This window comes from Oncorhynchus kisutch, linkage group LG14, assembly GCF_002021735.2.
Source record: "Oncorhynchus kisutch isolate 150728-3 linkage group LG14, Okis_V2, whole genome shotgun sequence".
In the NCBI taxonomy this organism is placed as follows: domain Eukaryota; kingdom Metazoa; phylum Chordata; class Actinopteri; order Salmoniformes; family Salmonidae; genus Oncorhynchus; species Oncorhynchus kisutch.
The window spans coordinates 49358909-49385802 of record NC_034187.2 but is presented as its reverse complement, the minus strand read 5'-3'; the positions used below and the strand labels follow the sequence as shown (position 1 = coordinate 49385802).

At 43.8% G+C, this 26894-nt stretch overlaps 1 protein-coding gene across 1 annotated transcript; it reads right to left on the bottom strand.

Annotated features, from left to right (window-relative positions):
• Positions 1-345: 345 nt before the first annotated feature.
• LOC109903127 (lamin-A) lies at positions 346-20388 on the bottom strand. The gene is made up of 13 exons (XM_020499752.2): positions 20143-20388; positions 19096-19460; positions 15850-16006; positions 15470-15595; positions 12339-12509; positions 11968-12093; positions 3439-3659; positions 1953-2202; positions 1683-1790; positions 1462-1581; positions 1254-1310; positions 937-1131; positions 346-732 (listed from the first exon to the last, which is right to left on the bottom strand). Exons 2-13 carry the CDS (start codon positions 19437-19439, stop codon positions 697-699), a joined length of 1911 nt encoding a protein of 636 aa, XP_020355341.1. The 5' UTR covers positions 19440-19460; positions 20143-20388; the 3' UTR covers positions 346-696.
• Positions 20389-26894: the final 6506 nt, after the last annotated feature.

Below are 26894 nucleotides of genomic sequence, written 5' to 3'. Positions count from 1 at the left end.
AGCCTCTGGAATAAGTTGAATTGCCCTGGGCAATTCAAAGAACAAAGAATCCAATTCGGGAAAGTCATATTCCTGTTCGTAATGCTGGTGAGTTACCGCTGCTCTGATATCCAAATTTATTTTCGGCTGTACGTAATAACACAAATAATTTTCTACGCTAATAATGTAAGAAATAACACACACAAAAAATAAATACTGCAAAGTTGCTTGGGACTTAGAAGCAGAGCTGCCATATCTGTCAGCGCCATCATACTTGTTCAAACAGCCAATACAATGTGTAGCATTGAATAACAAAACGAGACCACAAGAACAAAGATACACCATTAAAACAACATGAGGCAATTGTATTGATCCATGCATAGTTATTCTATTCTATTATTTTATTAATTGTGACATGAATAGAAGCTATATGTGTTACAAATCAGACTGGAGGCATACTGTAACATGCAGGGATCCATTGGGAAAATATATAGCTGACAGCACTAGTGGTTCAATCAAATTTTCATGCCAACAAATTAATCTAACCTTTATTTGTGCTCTGTCTGGATCTAAACATAAATCAAATACAATACATGTGCATGTCTGAATGTATTACAATGTATAAAGTTAGAAAAACTTTATTGGATAAAGAGTATAAAAAAAGACATATATAAAAAATGTAGATGAAATGGAGTGCACCAGTTAGAACTCAAAGCTTCACATGATGGGGCAGTTCTCCATTCTAGATCCACTCTGAAAAATGAGATATATTTTTTAACATACGCAGTTGGTTGTGCAAAATATCTTAACATGTTGAATAGCTCAATGACTAAACAACCAGAGTTCTATGTCATTAAACAGGTTTGTGTGCTTTCCAGCAGATGAAGTGTAGATTTCAAATGGGCCTACTTATAGGGACTAAAAATGTTGTGTGTCTGTGGGACTTATAGGACCTACCCTACGAGACGTGCTGCTGCTCACAACATAGGAGTGTGGGAGGAGACCCTCAGCGATGCCCCCACTTCGGATTGAGCGGGAGGTGGAGGACACAGAGAAGCCGCCGCTGGACTTGCTGTCAGCGGGCAGGCCACAGGAGCCACACCGGCTCCGAAGGTTATACTCACCATCTCCTCCACATGTGCTATGGGCCATCTGCAGGGGGCGTCAGAGATATATCTATTAACCACACATTAATTTTGCTGCATTCCTTATGGACGTGCCAAAGTCCAAAGACACACCCTTTTCATACTCAATTGGCATTTGATTGCACTCACCATGTCATCATCATCCTCGTCAAATAGGGTGCGGGTCACCTTCCTCATAGCCATTTCCTGAATAGAGAGAAAGATCCGTTGCAATGTCACAAACTATAATATGAACATGTTTGTGGGGCAGGCCGTCATTGAAAATAAGAATTTGTTCTTAAACTGACTTGCCTAGTTAAATAAATGTCAAATAAATAAATAAACAGTGAGTGCCCACCTCTCCGTTGGCACTGATCAGAGTGGTCTGGAAGTGGTCTCCACTGCCCCATGAGGTCTGGGTCTTCCACACCAGGTCAGAAGGGGGGTTGTGGCTGCCGCCAGCTGCAGATGCCCAGATCTGATTCCCCATAAGAACATTCAGAAGTATTTTCATTTTTTTCACAGATAAAATGACCATGTTTAACACAATGGTAATTGGAGCTTTTCAGACACACTTACTGTGACCCTCTGTCCAGCCTTCAGGGTGAATTTAGGGGGGAACTTGAAGGTGACGGGGGTGCCGGAGCCAATCTGTCGCTTCAGCTGCCAGTTTCCCAGGTTCTGGTCCTGTGGGAGTGATGTAGAGGATGGATTTACTGTAAATCCCTAATTAAAGTGCTAAAGCAGTGGCAGTAGATTTGTAAATGTCACTCTTCAGCCTCATCCTATCAACCTAATAAGAAAACAAACTGACTTTAATGTGTAAAATGCCAAACAAGCCCTTCTCACCTCATCTGCTTTGTTGCTGAGCAACACATACTTCCCATCCAGGTCCACTTCATCCACAGTGACACGTCCACTGGCAGAAGCCTGCTGGGTGATGCGTGTTCGTGCCACTGTGCCTCCTGTCAGGCCTGAGGCCTCACTGTCGGTGTTGTTGAGACGCCGCTTCTTGGTAGAGGAACTGCAGTGGACGGTATGGGTGCCTGATCCACTTCCTGTCACTCGCGTAGTGGGAGGGCTGGGAGACAGACGCAACCTGGATGGAGTAGAATTGATCCATGGGTTTTAACAACCGAGAAGGGAGGAGAGCAAGAGTAATTTGTGAATGACTGAGTTTGACATGTATTTGTGCTTCTGACCTGTGTATACAGTACTTTGTAATACTGTATGTGCCACATGTGCCTGTTTGTAGCCCTGTGAGTAAGTACATGTAAAGTATGTGTGTTTTGTCAGTATGTAAAAATTTACAATATGCATTAGTATGCATTACAATTAGTATTGTAGAAATTGCTTTCAGATGTAGTATTTCTAGTTCGTCCCATTAGTTAGAATACCCGACAGATCATCAGTCAATCACCACCAAATTTCTATCCAATCAGAGACATTCTCTTTAGCCTGCTTGTTGTAAGTACCGCCTCCAAGTTGTAATTGCTTATGTATCGTTATTGCTAGCAACTAGCTAGTTAGCCAGGCTAACTATTTTCTATGCATCATGCACACAGTGCATTGCAGTTATGTTTATGCTTGAGATTTAAGAATATTTATGTCCTTTTATTATCGTGGTCAGAGTTTGTTTACATTGTACAGCCTGCTGGTTACTGCGGCAGCTTATTAGAGATAGCAGGTTTAAGTTGTGTTAGTGAGCGCTCTCGCTCTGTCCACCATTTTCATGGTCAGTACACAGTTATTGCACCAGTGGTCACGTGTCCTTGCGGGCCACTTTATAACTTACCGTCTATGTTAGCATACTAGAACTGTATTGTGTAGCAGTGTATAGACTGCAGATGTATTCTGCTATTGTGATTCATGTTCTCCTATACTGCATTATATTTTAGATGTAATGGAAGCCTATTACATACACCATATCATTTTAAGTCAGTATTGTATTCACATCTGTGTGAAGCCTTATTTCATTACATTTACATAGCAAATTGTAGTAAGCTTATCTGGTTAAACCTTTATACTGTATGCATCTTATAGTAATAATCACATTATTGTGTCCTATAATATGTTCGTTTTTCTATTCCTTGTAAAACCACATCCTACAGTTGTTCATTAAAGAACCCTAAAAAGTACCAGTGTGTAGTTCATGGTGGTGAGGTGACTAGCCAATTAAGACGGCATCCATACTGCTCTAGCCGGCAGCCCTTGTAGTGATTCAATATTGAAACCAGCAAGCTAACTTAGCTATCAGAACAGGTTTAACCCTGCCCTATTTTACAAGTATTGTATGTGTGACTATAAAATGCATATTTCTATGTCTTCAGTATACCTCTGCTCCTCTCCCTCCAGTAGCTTTCTGTAGGCACAGATCTCCATGTCCAGGGCCAGTTTGACATCCAGCAGCTCCTGATACTCATCCAGCTGCTGCTGCATCCTCTGTCTCATCTCAGCCATCTCTCTCTCCTTATCCCCCAGCAGACGGCGCGTGGTGTCCCTCTCACGAGACAATGCCTCCTCCAGGTCCCTCACCTTCGCCTCACGGGCTGCCAACTGGAATGGGTGGAAAGGTTCTTATGAAATGGGTAAAACTTACTTATTGACAGGGTATACATATTTTTAACAGCTAAGCTAGCTAGCTAACTCAGTCTAGTTGTTTTCTCAAGGTCAGGGTCGGATGTTCCTTGCAACCGGGAACTAATCTATTTTTCAAAATTAAATTTGATAAGATTTCACAAAGAAGCAATTCAGTGAATAGCCTAAATTGGAAAGGTTTCCTCTACCGACCTTGAGTAAAATCACATTTTAACTTACTTTAATGGTTGTCTGTGTGGTTGGACCTTTTCCAGGTAGGAATGTGAGAAAATATATCTATCTATCTATATCAGGAAAGTACGTCAACTTTTCAAAGCGCTGAAAGAGCGTTCAGATTTCTATCACCTGAAACGTGCAGAAACATGTAAACACGTTGCACAAGCTCTAGAAGTAGGCATGCGTCTCATGCATGTATTTTCATCTTGTATGAATTCATCAGGTGATAGAAATCATCTGAAAACACTACCAGTACTTTGAAAAGTTGATGCAATTATCTAAAGGACCAACCGCACAGACTGGTAAACTGGTAAAGTACGTTTAAATATAATTTTGTTTAACATTCTTGCTTGTAGAGCTTGTGAGAAGAAATTTTCCAAATAAATGTAAGGCAGCCCAGCCCTAACACCTGACATTCTGCTAATTATTTGTATTAGGCACTATTCATTTAACTATTCAATTCTCTCTTGTTTTGGAGTAAGATGGATGTCTAAACCCACTAACTATTTACATAGGCATTCTTTGTATGATATGAAATAAAGTGTTGATTCTTTGAATTATGTCACGCCCTGGTCTAAGTATTTTGTGTTTTTTCTTCATGTATTGGGTCAGGCCAGGGTGTGGCATGGAGTTTTTGTATTGTGGTGTGTTTTGTCTTGGGGTTTTGGTGTGTATATATTTGGGATTGTAGCTAGTGGGGTTTTCTAGCAAAGTCTATGGCTGTCTGGAGTGATTCTCAATCAGAGGCAGGTGCTTATCGTTGTCTCTGATTGGGAACCATATTTAGGCAGCCATATTCTTTGAGTTTGTCGTGGGTGATTGTCCTTAGTGTCTTACTTGTACTCTCTGTTAGTTTGCACTAGATAGGCTGTTTTCGGTTTTCATTACGTTTATTTGTTTTGTAGTGTTTATTGTTTAGTCGTGTTTACGTTTTGTTTAATAAATATGGATCGCAATCGACACGCTGCAGTTTGGTCCGACTCTCCTTCATCACCACTAGAAAACCGTAACAGAATCACCCACCACCAACGGACCAAGCAGCGTGTCAACAGGCAGGAGCAGCCCAAAGAGGAGAGGCGCTATAAGGAGTTCTGGACATGGGAGCAAATCCTAAACTGAGAAGGACCCTGGGCTCAGCCTGGAGAATATCGCCGCCCCAAAGAGGAACTGGAGGCGGCGAGAGCGAAGAGGCGCCGTAATGAGGAGGCAGCACGGCGACTCGGAAGGAAGCCTGAGAATCAGCCCCAAAAATGTCTTGGGGGGGGGGGGGGCTCAGGGAGAGTGTGGCAGAGTCAGGAGTCAGATCTGAGCCAACTCTCCCTGTTTATCGTGAGGAGCCTAGGAGGAGACCCGAACCAGAGCCGGTGTTGGAGGTGAGCGAAACAGAGACCGTGAAGGAGTTAATGGGGAAATTGGAGGAGAGAGAAATGAGGGAGTTGCTGTGTTGGTGCTTTTTGCATGGAATTCGCCCGACGGAATGTGTTGGGGATTTGATGGCACCTGGGTTAGCGCTCCATACTCGTCCTGAGGTGCGTGTTAGTCGGCTGGTGAAGTTGGTGCCAGCCTCACGCACCAGGCCTCCTGTACACATCCCTAGCCTTGCACGTCCTGTGCCAACACTGCTCTCAAGATCTCCAGTACGCCTTCACGGTCTAGCCCATCCTGTGCCACCTCCACACTCCAGTCCTCCGGTAGCAGCTCCCCGCACCAGGCTTCCTGTGCGTGTCCTCGGTCCAGTAACACCAGTACCAGCACCACGCACCAGGCCTTCAGTGCGCCTCGCCTGTTCAGCGCAGCCAGCGCTTTTCTCCTCTCCTGCGCTGCTGGAGTCTCCCGCCTGTTCAGCGCAGCTAGCGCTTTTCTCCTCTCCTGCGCTGCTGGAGTCTCCCGCCTGTTTAGCGCAGCCAGAGCCTTTCTCCTCTACAGCGCTGCCGGAGTCTCCCGCCTGTTTAGCGCAGACAGAGCTGCCAGCCTGCAGGGAGCAGCTGGAGCAGCCAGAGATGTCAGTCTGCATGGAGCAGCCAGAGCTGTCAGTCTGCATGGAGCAGCCAGAGCTGTCAGTCTGCATGGAGCAGCCAGAGCTGTCAGTCTGCATGGAGCAGCCAGAGCTGTCAGTCTGCATGGAGCAGCCAGAGATGTCAGTCTGCATGGAGCAGCCAGAGCTGTCAGTCTGCATGGAGCAGCCAGAGCTGTCAGTCTGCATGGAGCAGCCAGAGCTGTCAGTCTGCATGGAGCAGCCAGAGATGTCAGTCTGCATGGAGCAGCCAGAGCTGTCAGTCTGCATGGAGCAGCCAGAAATGTCCGTCTACATGAGGCAGCCAGAACTGCCAGTCTGCATGAAGCAGCCAGATGTGTCAGTCTGCATGAAGCAGCCAGAGCTGTCAGTCTGCATAGAGCAGCCAGAGATGCCAGTCTGCAAGGAGCTGCCAGTCTACATGGAGCAGCCAGAGCTGTCAGTCTGCATGGAGCAGCCAGAGCTGTCAGTCTGCATGGAGCAGCCAGAGCTGTCAGTCTGCATGGAGCAGCCAGAGCTGTCAGTCTGCATGGAGCAGCCAGAGCTGTCAGTCTGCATGGAGCAGCCAGAGCTGTCAGTCTGCATGGAGCAGCCAGAGCTGTCAGTCTGCATGGAGCAGCCAGAGATGTCAGTCTGCATGGAGCAGCCAGAGATGTCAGTCTGCATGGAGCAGCCAGAGCTGTCAGTCTGCATGGAGCAGCCAGTCTACATGGAGCAGCCAGAGCTGTCAGTCTGCATGGAGCAGCCAGAGATGTCAGTCTGCATGGAGCAGCCAGTCTACATGGAGCAGCCAGAGCTGTCAGTCTGCATGAAGCAGCCAGAGCTGTCAGTCTACATAGAGCTGCCAGTCTGCAAGGAGCTGCCAGTCTACATGGAGCAGCCAGAGCTGTCAGTCTGCACGGAGCTGTCAGTCTGCACGGAGCTGTCAGTCTGCAAGGAGCTGTCAGTCTGCAAGGAGCTGTCAGTCTGCAAGGAGCTGTCAGTCTGCAAGGAGCTGTCAGTCTGCACGGAGCTGTCAGTCTGCAAGGAGCTGTCAGTCTGTAAGGAGCTGCCAGTCTGCAAGGGGCTGCCAGTCAGCACGGAGCCGCCAGAGCTGTCAGTCTGTAAGAAGCCGCCAGAGCTGTCAGCCTATATGGAGCAGCCAGTGCCGCCAGTCTGCCCAGCGCCGCCAGTCTGCCCAGCGCCGCCAGTCTGCCCAGCGCCGCCAGATCTGCCATTCAGCCAGACTCTTCCAGTCAGCCAGACTCTTCCAGTCAGCCAGACTCTTCCAGTCAACCAGACTCTTCCAGTCAACCAGACTCTTCCAGATCTGCCAGTCAACCAGACTCTTCCAGATCTGCCAGTCAACCAGACTCTTCCAGATCTGCCAGCCAGCCAGGATCTGGTAGATATATCTACCTGCCTGAGCTTCCTCTCACTCCTGAGCTTCCTCTCACTCCTGAGCTTCCTCTCACTCCTGAGCTTCCTCTCACTCCTGAGCTTCCTCTCACTCCTGAGCTTTCTCTCATTCCCGAGCTTCCCCTCAGTCCCGAGCTGCCTCAGTCCCGAGCTGTCCTTCAGTCCCGATCTGCTCCTCAGTCCAGTTGACAGGTGCTAAGCTACTTCTCAATACATCCTTCCTCGATTCCTCTCCTCCTTCTCAAAACCCATTGGAGAAGGTCAGAAGGGTAGCTACCTTGTAGCTTCTCATCCAATACAGTTGCAATACAATACAGATGAGGAAATGGGATGTGAGGAATCAAGGAAAGACAAAGTGCGACAAAATCCTAGTAACCATTGAGTGGTGATGTCACCCACCCTTAGACCTAAAGGGTGAGGACTACTAGGCCATGGTCGGCGGTGAGGGTGGACTATCCAGGGAAGAAGGGAGAGGGGACTAAGACATTAAAGGAGTGGGGTCCACGTCCCGCGCCGGAGCCGCCACCATGGACAGACGCCCACCCGGACCCTCCCTATTGTTTTGAGGTGCGTTCGGGAGTCTGCACCTTAGGGGGGGGGGGTTCTGTCACGCCCTGGTCTAAGTATTTTGTGTTTTTTCTTCATGTATTGGGTCAGGCCAGGGTGTGGCATGGAGTTTTTGTATTGTGGTGTGTTTTGTTTTGGTGTGTATATATTTGGGATTGTAGCTAGTGGGGTTTTCTAGCAAAGTCTATGGCTGTCTGGAGTGATTCTCAATTAGAGGCAGGTGCTTATCGTTGTCTCTGATTGGGAACCATATTTAGGCAGCCATATTCTTTGAGTTTGTCGTGGGTGATTGTCCTTAGTGTCTTACTTGTACTCTCTGTTAGTTTGCACTAGATAGGCTGTTTTCGGTTTTCATTACGTTTATTTGTTTTGTAGTGTTTATTGTTTAGTCGTGTTTACGTTTTGTTTAATAAATATGGATCGCAATCGACACGCTACAGTTTGGTCCGACTCTCCTTCATCACCACTAGAAAACCGTAACAAATTAAGTATAGTGTATTTTATGGTGATTTAATATTCCCCGTTTGTCTGTTTCATTTGATTGTCACTCACTCTCAATTTGTCTGATATTGCATAGATTTGCAGCTGATGTCCTTGATCATCGGTGTAACAATCCCTGTATGGCTGACATGGGATGCAACCCCTGTCTACAACAGCACTTCATACCCACAAACCAGCATCCATTATCCTAGTTGGGCTAGGATAACAGTACTTTAGGTCTAAGGGTGGGTGACATCACCACTCAATGGTTACTAGGATTTTGTCGCACTTTGTCTTTCCTTGATTCCTCACATCCCATTTCCTCATCTGTATTGTATTGCAACTGTATTGGATGAGAAGCTACAAGGTAGCTACCCTTCTGACCTTCTCCAATGGGTTTTGAGAAGGAGGAGAGGAATCGAGGAAGGATGAATTGAGAAGTAGCTTAGCACCTGTCAACTAGCTAATGTGCGACACACTCACACATCCTTCTCCACACCAACCTCAGCAGTCAGCAGAGCAGAATGTGTGAACTGAATCAATCTAGCACCCCCATTGGAATGTGACACAAAAAAAGGATGGTGTGCTTTAGGACCATGTGGACACCTCCGAGCGGTCGGGTAGGCTGTTTGGAGAGTTTATCCAACTGGATTAAAAATAAATAATAATGTCCCCCCCCACTTCCGAAGTTGCACCCCGGTTTAATTCTGCTACATTGACTCAGATCACACAGTCGGTGGCTGAGTTATACTGTTGGCGGAGTAGGAGGATGTGAAAGGGGTGTGACTGGAGCAGAGGTGAGTTCTAGTAGCCAATGTAATGTGATGTCTTCCCCCCTGAGACTTAAAGTAGTGTCTCCTGTCCATCATGAATTTATCTATATCTTAATACAATAAGCATATCAGCTGCAGGAGGATTTTGCGTCAATTTGCTTCATTCTGCTACACTCACTGTCCTCCAGTGGTTGGCAAGCTAACTTCAAGTGTCATTTGATTATGTTCGTACTATGTTCGTTCTCAATTCATGGAAACATGAGTCGCAAATGTCTGTGTCCAGTTGCAGCGGGGTCGTTTGAATTTAGAAAATGCTCTGTTATTAAAATAAATAAATGTTATTCTCCATGAAGTAGTCCACCAATGTGTATGCCGCCATATCGTGACATCTGGCACTTTGCGGTGGTTCCACCTGTCTTGATCAATGAGAGAACATTTGAAATAGACAAGATGGCAGCTTACACATTGTTGGATTACTTCATGGCTCAAAACATTTATTTATTTTAATAATTCAAACGGACCCCCTGGAACTGGACATTTTATGAGACTCCTGTTTCCACAAATCGAGAACAAGACAGTATCACAAATACCAGGTTAGTTGAAAAACCTTAGGCAATGTTTTATATTGGCAAACCTGTAACTCCCAGTATAATGGGTAAACATCTTTTGGGGTTAAAGCACATTATCTGGTGTTAAAATCTGTAGCTCAACCTACCCTTGTAATAAAGAAAATAAAAATATATTTCAACTTTATTTAACCAGGAAGGCCAGTTGAGGAACAAGTTCTCATTTACAACTGCGACCTGGTCAAGATAAGTGTGTGTGATATACAGTGTGTGCAAATGAAGTAAGGAGGTAAGGTAATAAATAGGCCATAGTGGTGAAGTAATTACAATTTAGCATTTAACACTGGAGTGATAGATGTGCAGATGAGGCTGTGCAAGAAGAAATACTGGTGTGCAAAAGAGCAGAAAAACAAAAACAAATACGGGATGAGGTAGGTAGTTGGTTGGGTGGGCTATTTACAGATGGGCTGTACAGCTGCAGCGATCCGTAAGCTGCTCTGACAGCTGATGCTTAAAGTTAGTGAGGGAGATATAAATCTCCAACTTCAGTGATTTTTCCAATACGTTCCAGTCATTGGCAGCAGAGAACTGGAAGAAAAGAATGCCGAAGTAGGTGTTGGCTTTGGGGATGACCAGTGAAATATACCTGCTGGAGTGTGTGCTATGGGTGGGTGTTGCTATGGTGACCAGTCAGCTGAGCTTTGCCTAGCAAAGACTTGTAGATGACCTGGAGCCTGTGGGTTTGGCGACAAATATGGACCAGCCAACGAGAGCATTCAAGTGGCAGTGGTGGGTAGTATATGGGGCTTTGGTGACAAAACGGTTGGCACTGTGATAGACTGCATTCAATTTGCTAAATAGTGTTGGAGGCTATTTAGTAAATTACATCGCCAAAGTCAAGGATCGGTAGGGTGAAGAGTGGAGGCTTTGTTGTGAAAAAGGAAGCCGATTCTAGATTTAATATGAGTCTGGAAGGAGAGTTTACAGTCTAGCCAGACACCTAGGTATTTATAGTTGTCCACATATTCTAAGTCAGAACCCTCCAGAGTAGTGATGCTAGTCGGGCGGGCGGGTGCGGGCAGAGATCAATTGAAGAGCATGCATTTTGTTTTGCTAGCATTTAAGAGCAGTTGGAGGTTTGTTAACACAGTGTCCAAAGAAGGGCCAGATGTATACAGAATGGTGTCATCTGCGTAGAGGTGGATCAGAGAATCACCAGCAGCAAGAACGACATCATTGATATACACAGAGAAAAGAGTCGGCCCGAGAATTGAACATGCATGCATGAATTTAACATGCATGAGCCCAAGGCTTTTACGGTTACAGAAGTCAACAAACGAGAGCGGCTGGGGACAAACAGGGCCTGGGTTAACCTGACACGCACAGGAGAGAACCATTATTATCAAATATCACTGTCATGATGGTATGCAGAAAATAAAATTTTAAGGTTCATTTAACTTCAAAATACATCACCAAATATGTTGCTTGAAATAAAACTAATGTTATGTACCATCCTGGTGTGATGATATGCAGTTCAACTTTATCCCCACAAGGTGTCAGTGCTAGCATCTGTAAAGTTCAGTTTTACTGTAAACACACCACTAACTAGGTCTTGGAAAGTGAGGCTGATAATACATGATTGGCACAAGCTAGCGGTTCATTAAAACTAGTTTGTTTCTTTTAAAAAGTAAGCGGGCAATACACTTGGGTAAAATATAGTTGTGTTTTGGAGGATGCAGACGAAGAACTGAGTGACATTGGTTAGAGGGAGAGGGGTTGATAGTTGGGTAATTACTGCTGCTAGATAACTTATGAGGTAAACAATGTGGCAGTCAAACATTGAATTTATATGCTAGCTACATCGTAACTTTGTTGGCTGTCGTGAGAGATATTCATTTATCTAGCTAGCTGGCTAACAATGTAAACTGATATTTTTCTACCTTCATATCACGCTAGCTCCAGTGATATTATTTGCTGTGCTAGCCAAATGAAACACCAGAGCAAACAGAAAATATACAGGAAATAAATGTTGTCTGATGATTTTGTTTAGTGGATCTGGTATTAATAAGTCAATGTGTGTATATTAGTCATTTCCTTTCCACAAAGGTAATCACAATTGTTAATGGCATGAAATGACAAACTTTCGCGAGATAATTTTACTTCTGGGTAACCGAGATTAACTGTGGAATCTTTTGGTTGCACATGTGTATATAACGTGTTATTATTTTGACAAACCTGCACAAATACTATACCTGTTTTTGCAGCTGGCTGAGTTGGGAGGACATAGACTCGATGCGTACTCTGGTCTGCTGCAGCTCCTCATGGGCTGCCCCCACCAGGTGACTGCTCCTGTCAGCAGACTGACGGGCATTCTCCAACTGGCAGAGAACAACAAAAGGGCATCAGTCCTTGGGAGCATGGGGACCAGAATCAGTGGTCGTCTAAACTGATGCTATTCATCCCGTAGCTATGCTGATGAAATGTACTTCAATCAAACTTGTGCTCAAATTTCTCAAATGGTAGCATGCATGTTGGCCTGCAGCTTTCTGAATATAATACTAGCAGGCACATTGCACATCATGAAGCTCTCTTTCTCAACCTCAAAATCTGATGGATGGGCTACCTTAGATGTATAGGTTTTCTCTATGTCATCCTTGTACATCTTGATCTGTAGCTCGTGCTGGGAGCGCATCTCTATCAGGGCCTCGGCCAGCCTGCTCTCAAAGTCCTCCTGTTTTCCGTTACCCAGCTCCACCATGCAAGACTCGTGGCGTCTCTTCGTTTCTCTCAGCTCCTGTAAGAGATTTATCAACAAAACAAAATCTTAAGGACCGGTTTCCCCGACTCAGATTAAGCCTGTTCCTGGATTCAAAATAATTCTCAATGGCAAGTGTTTGTACATTCACTCTGCCAAAACAGTACACAGTAAAGGCTCCCGCATACATAGGTTTGGTTTGCTTCGAGTAGAACTCGGCTAGGCGAAACAAACACCTGTGCTCCCACATTCCCTCAAGTCCTTCTCTTGAATAATGAGGAAAAAACGACAATATTACTGTTTTTTGTCCCTCTTGAGTCACTGTAGCAACAACATAGCCAGAAACACTTCCACAAAATATTCAGGGAATAAATACATTTATTTTGAGGGCTAACATGCTGACCACACAGCCAGTGCTGCATTTCAGGTTAAATTACAACCCAATGTTTATATCCCAGGACAAATTAGCTAGCAACAGCAAGCTAGCTTGCTAAATGTCAATGAATATTTCATTTGTTTCGACCTGTCCCCAAACTAATATAGTTGGTTCAGAGTTTGTTTTGATATTTCAACCTACGTGTCCTGATCATGTCCGGTGTGGATGGACCAAATCAACATGCGTGCGATGGCACATGAGGATGCACGCATCTAGTCTAGTCTATTTATTTATTTTATTTTACCTTTATTTAGCTAGGCAAGTCAGTTAAGAACATATTCTTTTTTACAATGATGGCCTGGCAAAAGGCCTCCTGCGGGGACAAGGGTCTGGGATTAAAAATGTAAATATATGACAAAACACACGACACAACAAGAGAGATACCACAACACTACATGAAGAGAGACCTAAGACAACAACACAGCATGGCAGCAACACATGACAAAAACACGGTAGCAACACAACATGGCAGCAGCACAAAACATGGTACAAACATTATTGGGCACAGACAACAGCACAAAGGGCAAGAAGGTAGAGACAACAATACATCACACGAACAGCCACAAGTGTCAGTAAGAGTGTCCATGATTGAGTCTTTGAATGAAGAGATGGAGATAAGACTGTCAAGTTTGAGTGGTTTTTGCAGCTCGTTCCAGTCGCTAGCTGCAGCAAACTGATAAGAGGAGCGACCCAGGGATGTGTGCGCTTTGGGGACCTTTAACAGAACGTGACTGCCAGAATGGGTGTTGTATTTGGAGAATGAGGGCTGCAGTAGGTATCTCAGATAGGGGGAGTGAGGCCTAAGACGGCTTTGTACATTAGCATCAACCAGTGGTTCTTGCGACGGCTATATTGAGATGACTAGTTTACAGAGGAGTATAGAGTGCAGTGATGTGTCCTATAAGGAGCATTGATGAAAAATCTGATGACAGAATAGTAAAGAACATGTAGCTAAGGTGTTTGGTAAACTATTTCTCAAGTGAAAAATGTGCACGAAAACTAGTAATCTCATTGAGTGAAGAGGAAGAGGCGACTCCAGGATGCTGTCCTTCTGGGCAGAGTTGCAAAGAAAAAGCCATATCTCAGACTGGCCATTAAAAAGAGACGATTAAGATGGGCAAAAAAAACACAGACACTGGACAGAGGAACTCTGCCTAGAAGGCCAGCATACTGGAGTCGCCTCTTCACTGTTGACGTTGAGACTGGTGTTTTGCGGGTACTATTTAATGAAGCTGCCAGTTGAGGACTTGTGAGGAGTCTATTTCTCAAACTAGACACTAATGTACTTGTCCTCTTGCTCAGTTGTGCACTGGGGCCTCCCACTCCTCTTTCTATTCTGGTTCGAGCCAGTTTGTGCATTGTACAAGATCTTCCGTTTCTTGGCAATTTATCACATGGAATAGCCTTCGTTTTTCAGAACAAGATTAGACTGACGAGTTTCAGAGTTTCTGGCCATTTTGAGCCTGTAATCGAACCCACAAATGCTGATGCTCAAGATACTCATCTAGTCTAAAGAAGGTCAGTTTTATTGCTTCTTTAATCAGGACAACAGTTTTCAGCTGTGCTAACATAATTGCAAAAGGGTTTTCTAATGATCAATTAGCCTTTTAAAATTATAAACTTGGATTAGCTAACTCAACGTGCCATTGGAACACAGGAGTGATGGTTGCTGATAATGGGCCTCTGTACGCCGATGTAGATATTCCATTAAAAATCAGCCGTTTCCATCTACAATAGTCATTTACAACATTAACCATGTCTACACTATTTCTGATCAATTTTAAGTTATTTTAATGGACAATTTTTTTATTTTTTTATTTCCCCTAACTTTTTAACGGTAGTGTATGTGCGAATTGTTTTGACGGGGAAGCATATGGTAAGCTTTTAATTTAGCCAATTACCTTTAGCTGGCGAATTAGCTTTAGTTGCCTCAATAAATGCTTTCAATATCGATTTCTACAAATTATAGTTGGTTTGAAGTTAAGACATTGAAATTTGGAGCTATTAACCTTTTCAAATATTATTCCATGTACATTTTGTAATTTATTGATGGTCCTTAAATAGCCCCATAAGGATATTGAATGTCAAACCAAATTGACCATGGGCATTATGATGGGGTCATGTGCAGCTGCGCTCCTAATTGATGATTACTTTACTGCTGCCAGCTGTGGGCATGAGGGCAGGATTAACATAAACCCAACCCAAGGAAAACTGTTATGGAACCCTTCATTACGTGACATACCATTTATTCCTATTGTCTCGCAAATCTGAGTTTTGTACGAGACTGACTTTATGACAAAAATGATTCTATTTACACTTTGTAATCAATTTTAACACTATAACAAATGTTTCTGTCTCATATCGATGCAACATAGACTGTTTTCAAACAAGAAGTTGCTTTTTAGGGGCAGTTGCTGTTTATTCTTAATCGAGAAACGTTACTGACCCATAATGATTACTACTAGTTTTACTGCAAACTAGTCATGGAGGTCTTGTTAAAATGTCTTAAAATGATGATTATCATCATCATGGTAACAGTAGTGACAATGTCCGACAGTCTGACCTCAGTGTAGAGGTTCTTCTGGAACTCCAGCTCTTCTTTTACTGTCTGGATGCGGTTCTCTCCATCCACTCTCCTCAGCATCTCATCCTGCAGCTGCTTCTTAGCATCGCTCAGACTGGTCTCCAGCTGATCGAGTCAGAAAGAGAAATAAGATTTTAGGGTATGGCATTCACACACATGTAGGCAAGCGCACACAAGCATGCACACAATGAGAAGAGATAACAGTGTCAACTAGATGAAGAGATTGAATCAGAATGAACTGGAGTGAAAAAAGTCAGTGACTCACAAAAGCAATAGTGGAACAATAGTGTTGGACAATAGCTGTGTTGAATGGGATTGATAGTGTCTTGGAGAACCAGACAAATTGTGAGTGCGTTCACCTTGGCTAGCTGGGCCTTTAGGTTTCTGACCTCTGCCTCAAGGTTGCGTTTCTCTCCCAGGGCAGTGGTCAGGGATGCATCCTTAGAGTTCAACAAAGCCTCCAGGTCCTTCAGCCGGAGTAGCGCCCCCGCCAGGTCAGACTCCTTCTTTGTGTTCCTGAGGAGACATGCATTCACTGGAATCACTGGTTTGTATGAACATAATTATGATGAGCAGTCTCTTGGAGTGTTGAGTAGATTTTTATATTAATATAATAAAAAAATATGTAATTTTATCTGTCTCCAATCTCAATTGCTACAGAAAGAAAATGTCAGTGACAAGAATGTACCTACACTGACTTGATTACCTACACTGATTATCCCTTCAACAAATAAATCATGTAGATGTAGAACTGTTTTTCCAACAGTTCCTTTTTTTCATTCATACAGCTGTATCCTGTGGCTATTTTAGGGAGATGAAAGCCTGGAGGAGAAAGGTGGGAAAGCCTGGGAATGGGTGGGGGTGTTTCCAGCCCTGTGCTATGAGTCATAGTTATATCTATATCCATCCACTGTGACGCATATGGTAGCCACAAGCCACAACCGTCTTTGTTTGGTTGAGAGACTGCCATGGCAACCCGGCCTGCCTTTGCCAAACACAAGGCTGTCACCATCTCAATATTTATGAAAAAATAATTGAAGCGGGGAGTGGAACACTCCAAACACTGCCACGTATTGTACATTTAAGTTGTGTCCCAAATGGTACTCTATTCCCTTCACAATGCACTACTGTTGACCAGAGCCCTATGGGCCATGGTCAACAGTTGTGTACTTTGTAAGAAATAGGGTGCCATTTGGGACACAGAATGATGACTGGAAAGCACAAACGGGAAAGAGTTAGTCACTGGGCATGGATGCTGTATAGTAGGATGGGATGGGAGCTGTTTGGCTGGATGATGGTTGCAGTCAAACTACATTGAGCAATGAGGAAAATGAAGGAATATGTCAAATAAAACCGAAATCATTTGACACATGCAGGAGGCGTAGGAAGTGGGTGTGTGTAGGCAAACTACAGTCACCGGACAGTTTCATTTGGTGCACCACCCTGTTCATGAAAATGGATCGCTCCTACAGTCACGTGACCATAGCTTGTTATGTAAAGAAGGCAGACAGGCATCGAGGGCATTCAGTTACTGTTCGATTGAACATTAGAATGGGGAAAAACTAGTGACCTAAGCGACTTTGAGTGTGATACAATCATCAGTGCCAGCCACGATGGTTCCAATATCTCAGAAACGGCCACCCTATGCACAAAACAGTACTGTAGTAATGAGGTATAGGCCCAAAATATTATCACCGCCTATTGGCTTTGCTTTCAATTCCCCTGCCAATGCATTGTTGTTCTTTTCAGACAATTTTTTGAGATAGGCTATATGATCACGCTAATAGATCAGTTGTTGTATTACTTATGAGACACAGCTGAGTGAGCATAAATTTGAATAATTTGCTTTTTTAGTGGGCTGATGGAGCCTGCATCTGATAGTCAGTCTGAGCTCAGCAGAGGGAGAGGGCAGCAGACGGTCCACCTCTCAATGTCCCTCCACTCTCCCTTTCCTCCGCTGACAATGACTGAAATGGACAGCATCATCCAGCTGATGGTGAAACTCGAATCGCACCATATTTTGTCTGCCTTATGCACAAATTAATGTTGTTACTCCTATGACCAGAGAAAGTGAAATATTCCTCGGTATTAAAAATGATTAAGTAGGGAGAACGCACATTTTATGACTTATAAAAGTGTTAAATAGAAAGTGTTGACAGTGCTGAGTAAAAACTTTGACATGAACTCACTCATAAAAATAGCAGCTCTTTGCTGTATTCATTGACAGTCTGTCTCTAGTCATGGTTTTAAAAGTGTAGAAATCTCACAGTATCAACACCTGCTATATTACTGCAGACACGATAATCTGAGCCATCTGATTGGCCATTGGTAGGCCAATGCACTTGATTTGCTATATGAAATGGTTCAAAATGGGAACACGTCGCCTACCTGGCGTGTAGGGAAGCTGAATTGAGTGCAGCTACCGCCAACAGCATGAGACTAATAAAAAAAAATTGGATCGCAAGGCTTATCGTTGGGTTTTTTACAGAAATGTTTGGCGATTGACTAGGAATGCCGGTTGATGAGCACTGCAATAGAGCATCTTTGGGATGGGATGGAACGGGCTGTTCGCAGCATGAATGTACCGCCTTCCAATCTGAAGCAACTGCGTGATGCCATCGCATCAGCATTGACCAACATCCCTGTGGAATGTTTCCGACGCCTTGTAGAATGCCCTGAAGAAATCAGTCTGTTCTGGAGGCAAAGGGGGCTCTGACCCGGTACTAGATTAGTACCTAATAAACTGCCCGGTGAGTGTATATGCTACTGATAAGCACAGAAACAGCGTACTTCATTTCAAATCCTTTCATGCATGATAAGTGATACATTTTAGGCTAATCCAAATTACCTTAAAGCCTGATTAAATTGTTTTTGAGGTCAAAGGCAAACAAGCTTTTGATCAGAATCAGAACGTCTTCAAAAGGCATTCAAGCATCCAAGTGCTCACAAGAATGGAGATGCAATACAAAACATCTGGATCTGTTCAGATCTTAGGAAACTGTATATTTGCATACATTTTTAATCAGAGAGACAAAATTTCTGTTGAAACCTCAGACATAGTCAATGCATGCTCTTGAGTTGGTTCCCCAGTGGTTGTTATATAACCACTGGAGACATTGTGGCAGTATAACTTTTACATCTTAAACCTATTTGGGTGAGTCAGAGAACCCAAACTACTCCAGAATGGAAACAGTAGGCATGGAAAGTTTGAATCCAACGCTTAACCATCACACACACTTTCATAAGTTCAACTGACTCTGTAAACCTGTGCAAAATGTGCCTAGCTTTTCTGGCTGTCACAGAATGATGTAATCAGACATTCTTACTCTAATTAATATTAATAGTCTAATAATACTAAACTCAGTTCAACTAAATGGCACATCAATGCTCCACCGCTCTCCCTGCACTCTAATGACACACAGACACACAAACACACACACACCAGGACATTACAGTATGAATGTGTTGTGGTCTTTACAGGGAAGTGCGCAATAGCTATATGGCAGATTATCTTTCTTAATTGAGGGCTTTATCAATTGCATGGTGGGGCTTATAGGATAAAAACATGTTTTTTATATTGGAATATACACCGATGCTGTAGGTACCTGGCCTTGAGCTCCTTGTAGTCCTCCCGCACCTTGCCTAGTTCCAGCTGCAGGCGTGCACGCTCTTTGGCCACCGAGTCAAGAGTCTGCCTGGCGTCAGCAAGCTCGGCCTCATAAGCAGCCTTCATGCCCTTCATCTCCCGGCTAATCTCGGTCTCCGATTCAGTAATGCGTAGCCGCAGCCCTGCATTCTCAGATTCCAGCGAGCGCACCTTGTCGATGTAGATGGCCAGGCGGTCATTGAGGTTGCACAGGTCATCCTTCTCCTGCAGCCGCGTGATGCGGTTGGGGGAGAGCGGGGTGCCCACGCCGCGGGGGGTTCGATTCTGGTTAGGTGTCGTCATGATAGGTGAAGGTAGCCTAGTCTGTACAGGGAGATAAAGATCTTTGTCAGAATTTCAGAACAAGGCCTATATCAAAGTAAATTAACTTGTCATTTGCATATGAATACCACAAACACTCAAATAATCATGAACTTCATATAATCATAAATCTCAGCACTGTTGCCATAGGCCTTTCTAGACAGTAGATTCCAACCCTACCGTTACTCTTCTTTACAATGAGCTGCGGTTGTGGCAACTGCTAGCTAGTGTGTGGACAATAATTGCAGTTTTCGATGTATCAGTTTGGATATAGGTAAAAGTTGGAGTACAGTGGAACATCCCATCCCTGCATTGAGTCCCTTTTTCCGACCCATATCTCGTGCCGGCTCTGCAGTCTCTTAATCTAACCGGGATTGTTCCGACCCCAGTGCAGCTCAGTGTTAACAAGCATAACGGTAAGGTCGGAATCTGCTGGCTATACATTAACATGCAAAAATTGAAAAATGTTATCTAACATTCCAAAAGAAAGTCCTGCTGCTGGAATTTGAAAACAACTGAGTCTAGTCATTCAAAACTTTGGCCATAGAAAGGCTAATCATAATTTAATTTGTATTTTTTTTAAATATATTATCTGTTGGCTAGTCTTTATGTAATTGGATGATCAACTCAAACAAAAACATAAGTTGTGTCTCTATTTCATAGGACAATCTTCCATGAGTCTTACCTTGAAAGGTGGTGTAGGAAGGGGGAAAATGTAAATCAGCGTTTGTCTGATGGTCAACTTGTCTTTCTGACTGTGAAAATAGCTCCAGTTGTCAGTGTATGTTCTGTAAATGAATTACCAGCCTAGGAACACTGTCTGAGAATCAGTCTGTTAGTGCCCATATAGTTGACCACAGAAAGAGAGAGAGAGAGAGATTTCCTCAATGCTCCGCCTATCTTCCCCTCTCTTCATTCACTGGGTGTGTGTGAACTTTAGGGATGAATGTTGAATAGCCCAAGTAAATTCATGATGCTACATTTAAATTGCAAAACAATTGCTCAACACTAAAAGGGCTAATGCAAACATGGTTTGTCAGCATTCAATTCCATGCTTCTTTTATTTCATTTGTGTACAGCTTTTGCCTCTACATGAGTATATCAACTATGAGGTTATAGAAAACATTTAATATTTGATGGTAGGCTATGCAGTCAGAAGTCATCCCTATTCGTGGCAGCTGAACACTTCAATATAAACCCAAAATAATCCCTCACAAACAATGTGATTAAAAACACAAATGGGTATTTACATTGATGATTATTTCAAGACAATATTTAGTTCCAGTAAAGCCATAATAACTAGGCAATGGAATTCTGCAGACTGTGGTGGAGAGCAACTGTAGCTATGACTCATAGACAAGAGGAAAGAAGTAGCCTAGTCCTCCCTAGTGCTACAAGCAAGGGAAGCAAAGCAATCACTTGGAAACCAATTGTCACACCCTGGTCTTAGTATTTTGTGTTTTCTTTATTATTTTGGTCAGGCCAGGGTGTGACATGGGTTATTTATGTGGTGTGTTTTGTCTTGGGGTTTTTGTAGGTCATGGGATTGTGGTTAGTGGGGTTGTCTAGAATAGTCTATGGCTGCCTGGAGTGGTTCTCAATCAGAGGCAGGGGTTTATCGTTGTCTCTGATTGGGAACCATATTTAGGCAGCCATATTCTTTGAGTGTTTCGTGGGTGATTGTTCCTGTCTCTGTGTTTGTTTGCACCAGATAGGCTGTATAGGTTTTCACGGTTATTGTTTTTGTATACTGTTTGTGTTTTCATCTTTATTGAAGGTGTATACAAATAACCACACTGCATTTTGGTCCGATCCCTGCTACACCTTCTTTTCAGAGGAAGAAGAGAACCTTAACACCAATAAAGATATGTGTTTTAATAAACTAGTGTTTGTAATCAAATCGTGAGAAAGATTGCACACTGAATGTTTATTTTATTTATTTTATTTCACCTTCATTTAACCAGGTAGGGCAGTTGAGAGCAAGTTCTCATTTACAACTGCGACCTGGCCGAGATAAAGCAAGGCAGTGTGACAAAAACACAGAGTTACACATAAACAAATGTACAGTCAATAACACAATAGAAACATTTATGTACATTGTGTGCAAATGTAGAAGAGTAGGAAGGTAAGGCAATAAATAGGCCATATAGGTGAAATAATTACAATTTAGCAATAACACTGGGTGATAGATGTACAGATTATGATGTGCAAGTAGAGATACTGGGGTGCAAAAGAGCAAGAATATAAAAAACAATTTGGGGATGAGGTAGTTGGGTGTGCTATTTACAGATTGGCTGTGTACAGGTACAGTGATCGGTAAGCTGCTCTGACAGCTGATGCTTAAAGTTAGTGAGGGAGATATAAGTCTCCAGCTTCAGTGATTTTTGCAATTCATTCCAGTCATTGGCAGCAGAGAACTGGAAGGAAAGGCAGCCAAAGGAAGTGTTGGCTTTGGGGATGACCAGTGAAATATTCCTGCTGGAGTGCTACTGGTGGGTGTTGCTATGGTGTCCAGTGAGTTGAGATAAGGTGGGGCTTTACCTAGGTGACCTGGAGCCAGTGGGTTTGGCAACGAATATGTAGCGAGGGCCAGCCAACGAGAGCATACAGGTCGCAGTGGTGGGTAGTGTTAAGGGTACAGGTTCCCCAAGGGGTACTCCCCACCACCCTCAACTGAAACAGTGGCGCACAGAATGCAAAAATATTCGTAGAAATATTTAACCTCCACACATTAACAAGTCCAATAGCTCAAATGAAAGATAAACACCTTGTTCATCTACCCAGCAAGTCAGATTTCTAAAATGTTTTACGGCGAAAACATAGCACATATTTATGTCAAACCACCACCAAAGACACAGCTCATTTGAATAGCCATTATGAACAAAAGATGCAATCAACAAACGCAGGATTAAAAGAAAAATAATTCACTAACCTTTTGAAAATCTTCATCAGATGACAGTAATAGGACATGTTACACAGTACATTTATGTTTTTTTCAATAATATGCAATTTATATCCATAAATCTCTGTTTACAATGACGCCATGTTAAAAAAATGCTACTCAAATGTCCGGAGAAATTATGATAGCTCCATCATAAACTTTGACTAAATATACATGTTCTACATATAGTTAGAAAGATACACTGCTTCTTAATGCAACTGCTGTGTTACATTTATTTTTAACGTTACTGAATTCGTTCACTAGGCAATAATATGAGACGGCGCTCAGACATTAGCAATATTTCTCCGCTATGTTGGAGTCCACAAAAACACAAAATTACCACATAAATATTCCCTTACCTTTGATGTTCTTCGATCAGAAGTCGTGAAAGGAGTCATACTTACCGAAAACAGCGTTTGGCTTTCAAGTCTGTGTCTTTGGGTTATCAAACGCGACAAATTCCGGCTGAAATGCAGCCAAAATTCTAGGGGTTGCGCATCAAAACTTCAAAATTACATATTATATGTCGACTAAACTGGTCAAACTAAGTGCAGAATCAAGCTTTAGGATGTTCTAAACGTGCAAAACAATTATCAACTCGAACAGACAAACTGACATCGTTTGGTGAATCCTGGAATAAAGAGATCTCCAGACGCGACGTGCGCATGGAAGTGCATGTATTTTCGCATGACCCGAAGGTTTTAGCCCGCCAAAGGGTGAGAGAGCGTGCGATTTTCACAATGAAACGCCCCATTGAAAGGAGACATCGCGCTGAAGAGATAGAAACTGTTCCCAGATCCGTAGCTGGTTGGGAAGGGTGGGGGCCATGATGTCAAAGTTGGCCCAACTTTCCTGATGACGAGAGAGTTTGGGAGAATGGCTGCCCTGAGAGTTCTGCTTTACATACAGACATAATTTGAACGGTTTTAGAAGCTTTAGAGTGTTTTCTATTCAATAATTATTATTATATGCATATATTAACAATTTTGGACAGATTTTTTTTCTGTTTACTATGGGCACGCAATTCCTCCAAAGGGGGCAGTATTCAGACCTAGCCCTAACATATATATATATATATATATATATATATAGGGCTATGGTGACAAAATGGATGGCACTGTGATAGACTACATCCAGTTTGCTGAGTAAAGTGTCGGAGGCTATTTTGTAAATGACATCACCGAAGTCAAGGATCGGTAGGATAGTCAGTTTTACGAGGGTATGTTTGGCAGCATGAGTGAAGGATTCTTGATTTACTTTTGGATTGGAGATGCTTAATGTGAGTCTGGAAGGAGAGTTTACAGTCTATCAAGACACCTAGCTATTTGTAGTTGTCCACAAGTCAGAACTGTCCAGAGTAGTGATGCAAGTCAGGCGGGCGGGTGCGAGCAGTAATCTGTTGAAGAGCATGCATTTAGTTTTACTAGCATTTAAAATCAGTTGGAGGCCACGGAAGGAGTGTTGTATGGCATTGAAGATCGTTTGGAGGTTTGTTAACACAATGTCCAAAGAAGGGCCAGATGTAAACAGAATGGTGAACAGAATGGTAAACAGAATGGTGGATAACCAGCAGCAAGAGCGACATCATTGATATATATACAGAGAAAAGTATTTGCACGAGAATTTAACCTTGTGGCACCCCCATAGAGACTGTCAGAGGTCCGGGCAACAGGCCCTCCGATTTGACACACTGAACTCTATCTGAGAGGTAGTTGGTGAACCAGGCGAAGCCGTCATTTGAGAAAGCAAGGCTGTTGAGTCTGCCAATAAGAATGCGATGATTGACAGAGTTTGAAAGCCTTGGCCAGGTCGATCAAGATGGCTGCACAGTACTGTCTTTTATCGATGGCGGTTTTGATATCGTTTAGGACCTTGAGCGTGACTGAGGTGCACCCATGACCAGCTCGGAAACCAGATTGCATAGTGGAGAAGGTACGGTGGGATTCGAAATGGTTGGTGATCTGTTAACTTGGCTTTCGAAGACTTTAGAAGGGCAGGGCAGGGTGGATATAGGTCTCTAACAGTTTGGGTCTAGAGTGTCTCCCCGTTTGAAGAGGGGGATGACCACGGCAGCTTTCCAATCTTTGGGGATGTCAGACGATACGAAAGAGAGGTTGAACAGACTAGTAATAGGGGTTGCAACAATTTTGGCGGATAATTTTAGGAAGAGATGGTCCAGATTGTTGTGAGCCCAGCTGATTTGTAGAGATCCAGATTTTTCAGAACATCAGCTGTCTGGATTTGGGTGAAGGAGAAGCAGTGGGCAGCTGGGAGGAGGTGCTCTTATTCTCCATGGATTTTACAATGTCCCAAAACTTTTGGGAATTAATGCTACAGGATGCAAATTTCTGTTTGAAAAAGCAAGCCTTAGCTTTCCTAACTGACTGTGTATATTGGTTCCTGACTTCCCTGAAAAGTTGCATATCGTGGGGGCTATTCGATGCTAATGCAGAACGCCACAGGATGTTTTTGCGCTGGTGAAGGGCAGTCAAGTCTGGGGTGAACCAAGGGCTATATCTGTTCTTAGTTCTACATTTTTTGAATGGGGCATGCTTATTTAAGATGGTGAGGAATGCACTTTTAAAGAGCAACCAGGCATCCTCTACTGACGGGATGAGGTCAATATCCTTCCAGGATACCCAGGCCAGGTCGATTAGAAAGGCCTGCTCGCTGTAGTGTTTTAGAGAGCATTTGACAGTGATGAGGGGTGGTCGTTTGACCACGGACCCATTACGGATGCAGGCAATGAGGCAGTGATTGCTGAGATCCTGAGTGAAGACAGCAGAGGTGTATTTAGAGGGCCAGTTGGTCAGGATGATTTCTAAGAGGGTGCCCATGGTTATGGATTTAGGGTTGTACCTGGTAGGTTCCTTGATAATTTGTGTGAGATTGAGGGCATCTATCTTAGATTGTAGGATGGCCGGGGTGTTAAGCATATCCCAGTTTAGGTCACCTAACAGTACGAACTCTGAAGATAGATGGAGGGCAATCAATTCACTTATGGTGTCCAGGGCACAGCTGGAGGCTGAGGGGGGTCTGTAACAAGTGGCAACGGTGACATACTTGTTTCTGGAAAGGTGGATTTTTAAAAGTAGAAGTTCAAATTGTTTGGGCACAGACCTGGATAGTATGAAGGAACTCTGCAGGCTCTCTCTGCAGTAGATTGCAACTCCGCCGCCTTTGGCAGTTCTATCTTGTTGGAAAATGTTGTAGTTGGGTATGGACATTTCTGGATTTTTGGTGGCCTTCCTAACCCAGGATTCAGACATGGCTAGGACATCAGGGTTGGCGGAGTGTGCTAAAGCAGTGAATAAAACAAATTTAGGGAGGAGGCTTCTGATGTTAACATGCATGAAACCAAGGCTTTTTCGGTTACAGAAGTCAACAAATGAGAGCTCCTGGGGAATGGGAGTGGTGCTGGGGGCTGCAGGACCTGGGTTAACCTCTACACAACCAGAGGAACAGAGGATGAGTAGGTTAAGGGTACGGCTAAAAGCTATAAGAACTGGTTGTCTAGTGCGTTCGGAACAGAGAGTAAAAGGAGCAGATTTCTGGGCGTGGAAGAGTAGATTCAAGGCATAATGTACAGACAAGAGTATGGTAGCATGTGAGTACAGTGGAGGTAAACCTAGGCATTGAGTGACGATGAGAGGTTTTGTCTCTAGAGGCACCAGTTAAACCAGGTGAGATTGCCGCATGTGTGAGGGGTGGGACAAAAGGGCTATCTAAGGCATATTGGGCAGGGCTGGGGGCTCTACAGTGAAATAAGACAATAATCACTAATCAAAACAGCAATAGACATGGCATATTGACATTAGGGAGAGGCATGTGAAGCCGAGTGATCATCATCCAATGAGTAGTAATAGGTGAGTCAGGGAGCCGATTCAGTAGTCACTACTACACTAGGTAAGCTGGAGACATGGCGATTCAGACAACTAGCGGGCCGGGCCTAGCAGAAGGGCCTTCGGCGATGTCGTAACAGAAGAGACTGTTGAGACCACCTCGGACGATTACGTCGGCAGACCAGTCGTGATGGATTTGCGGGGCTCCATGTCGGCAGTAAAGGGTCCAGGCCAATTGGCAAAAGAGGTATTGTAGCCCAAGAATTGGCTGGTGGACCTCTTCGGCTAGCCAGGAGATGGGCTTAGCTCGAGGCTAGATCAAGGCTAACTGGTGCTTGCTTCGGGACAGAGATGTTAGCCAGGAGTAGCCACTCGGATTGCAGCTAGCTAGCTGCGATGATCCAGTGTAAAGGTTCAGAACTTGCGGTAGGAATCCGGAGATGTGGTAGAGAAAAAGCAGTCCAATATGCTCTGGGTTGATATCGCGCTGTGCAGACTGGCAGGTATTGACCGAGCTGAGACTGGCTGGTGTCCGAGTAGCTTCTGATGGGGGATCTGGTTCTAAAGTATAAAAATAGCAGACCCGTACCACATTGGGTGAGACGGGTTGCAGGAGAGTATATTCAGTGTGTAGATGGAAAGTGAGATTAAAAT

Excerpts from the sequence above, each read along its gene's own strand:
- LOC109903127 (XM_020499752.2), bottom strand. The coding sequence starts at position 19,439 with ATGACGACACCTAACCAGAATCGAACCCCCCGCGGCGTGGGCACCCCG. Across the intron at positions 15,596-15,849 it reads TAAAGGCCCAGCTAGCCAAG|CTGGAGACCAGTCTGAGCGA; the intron begins GTGAACGCACTC and ends TGACTCGATCAG. Across the intron at positions 12,510-15,469 it reads AGAAGAACCTCTACACTGAG|GAGCTGAGAGAAACGAAGAG; the intron begins GTCAGACTGTCG and ends AATCTCTTACAG.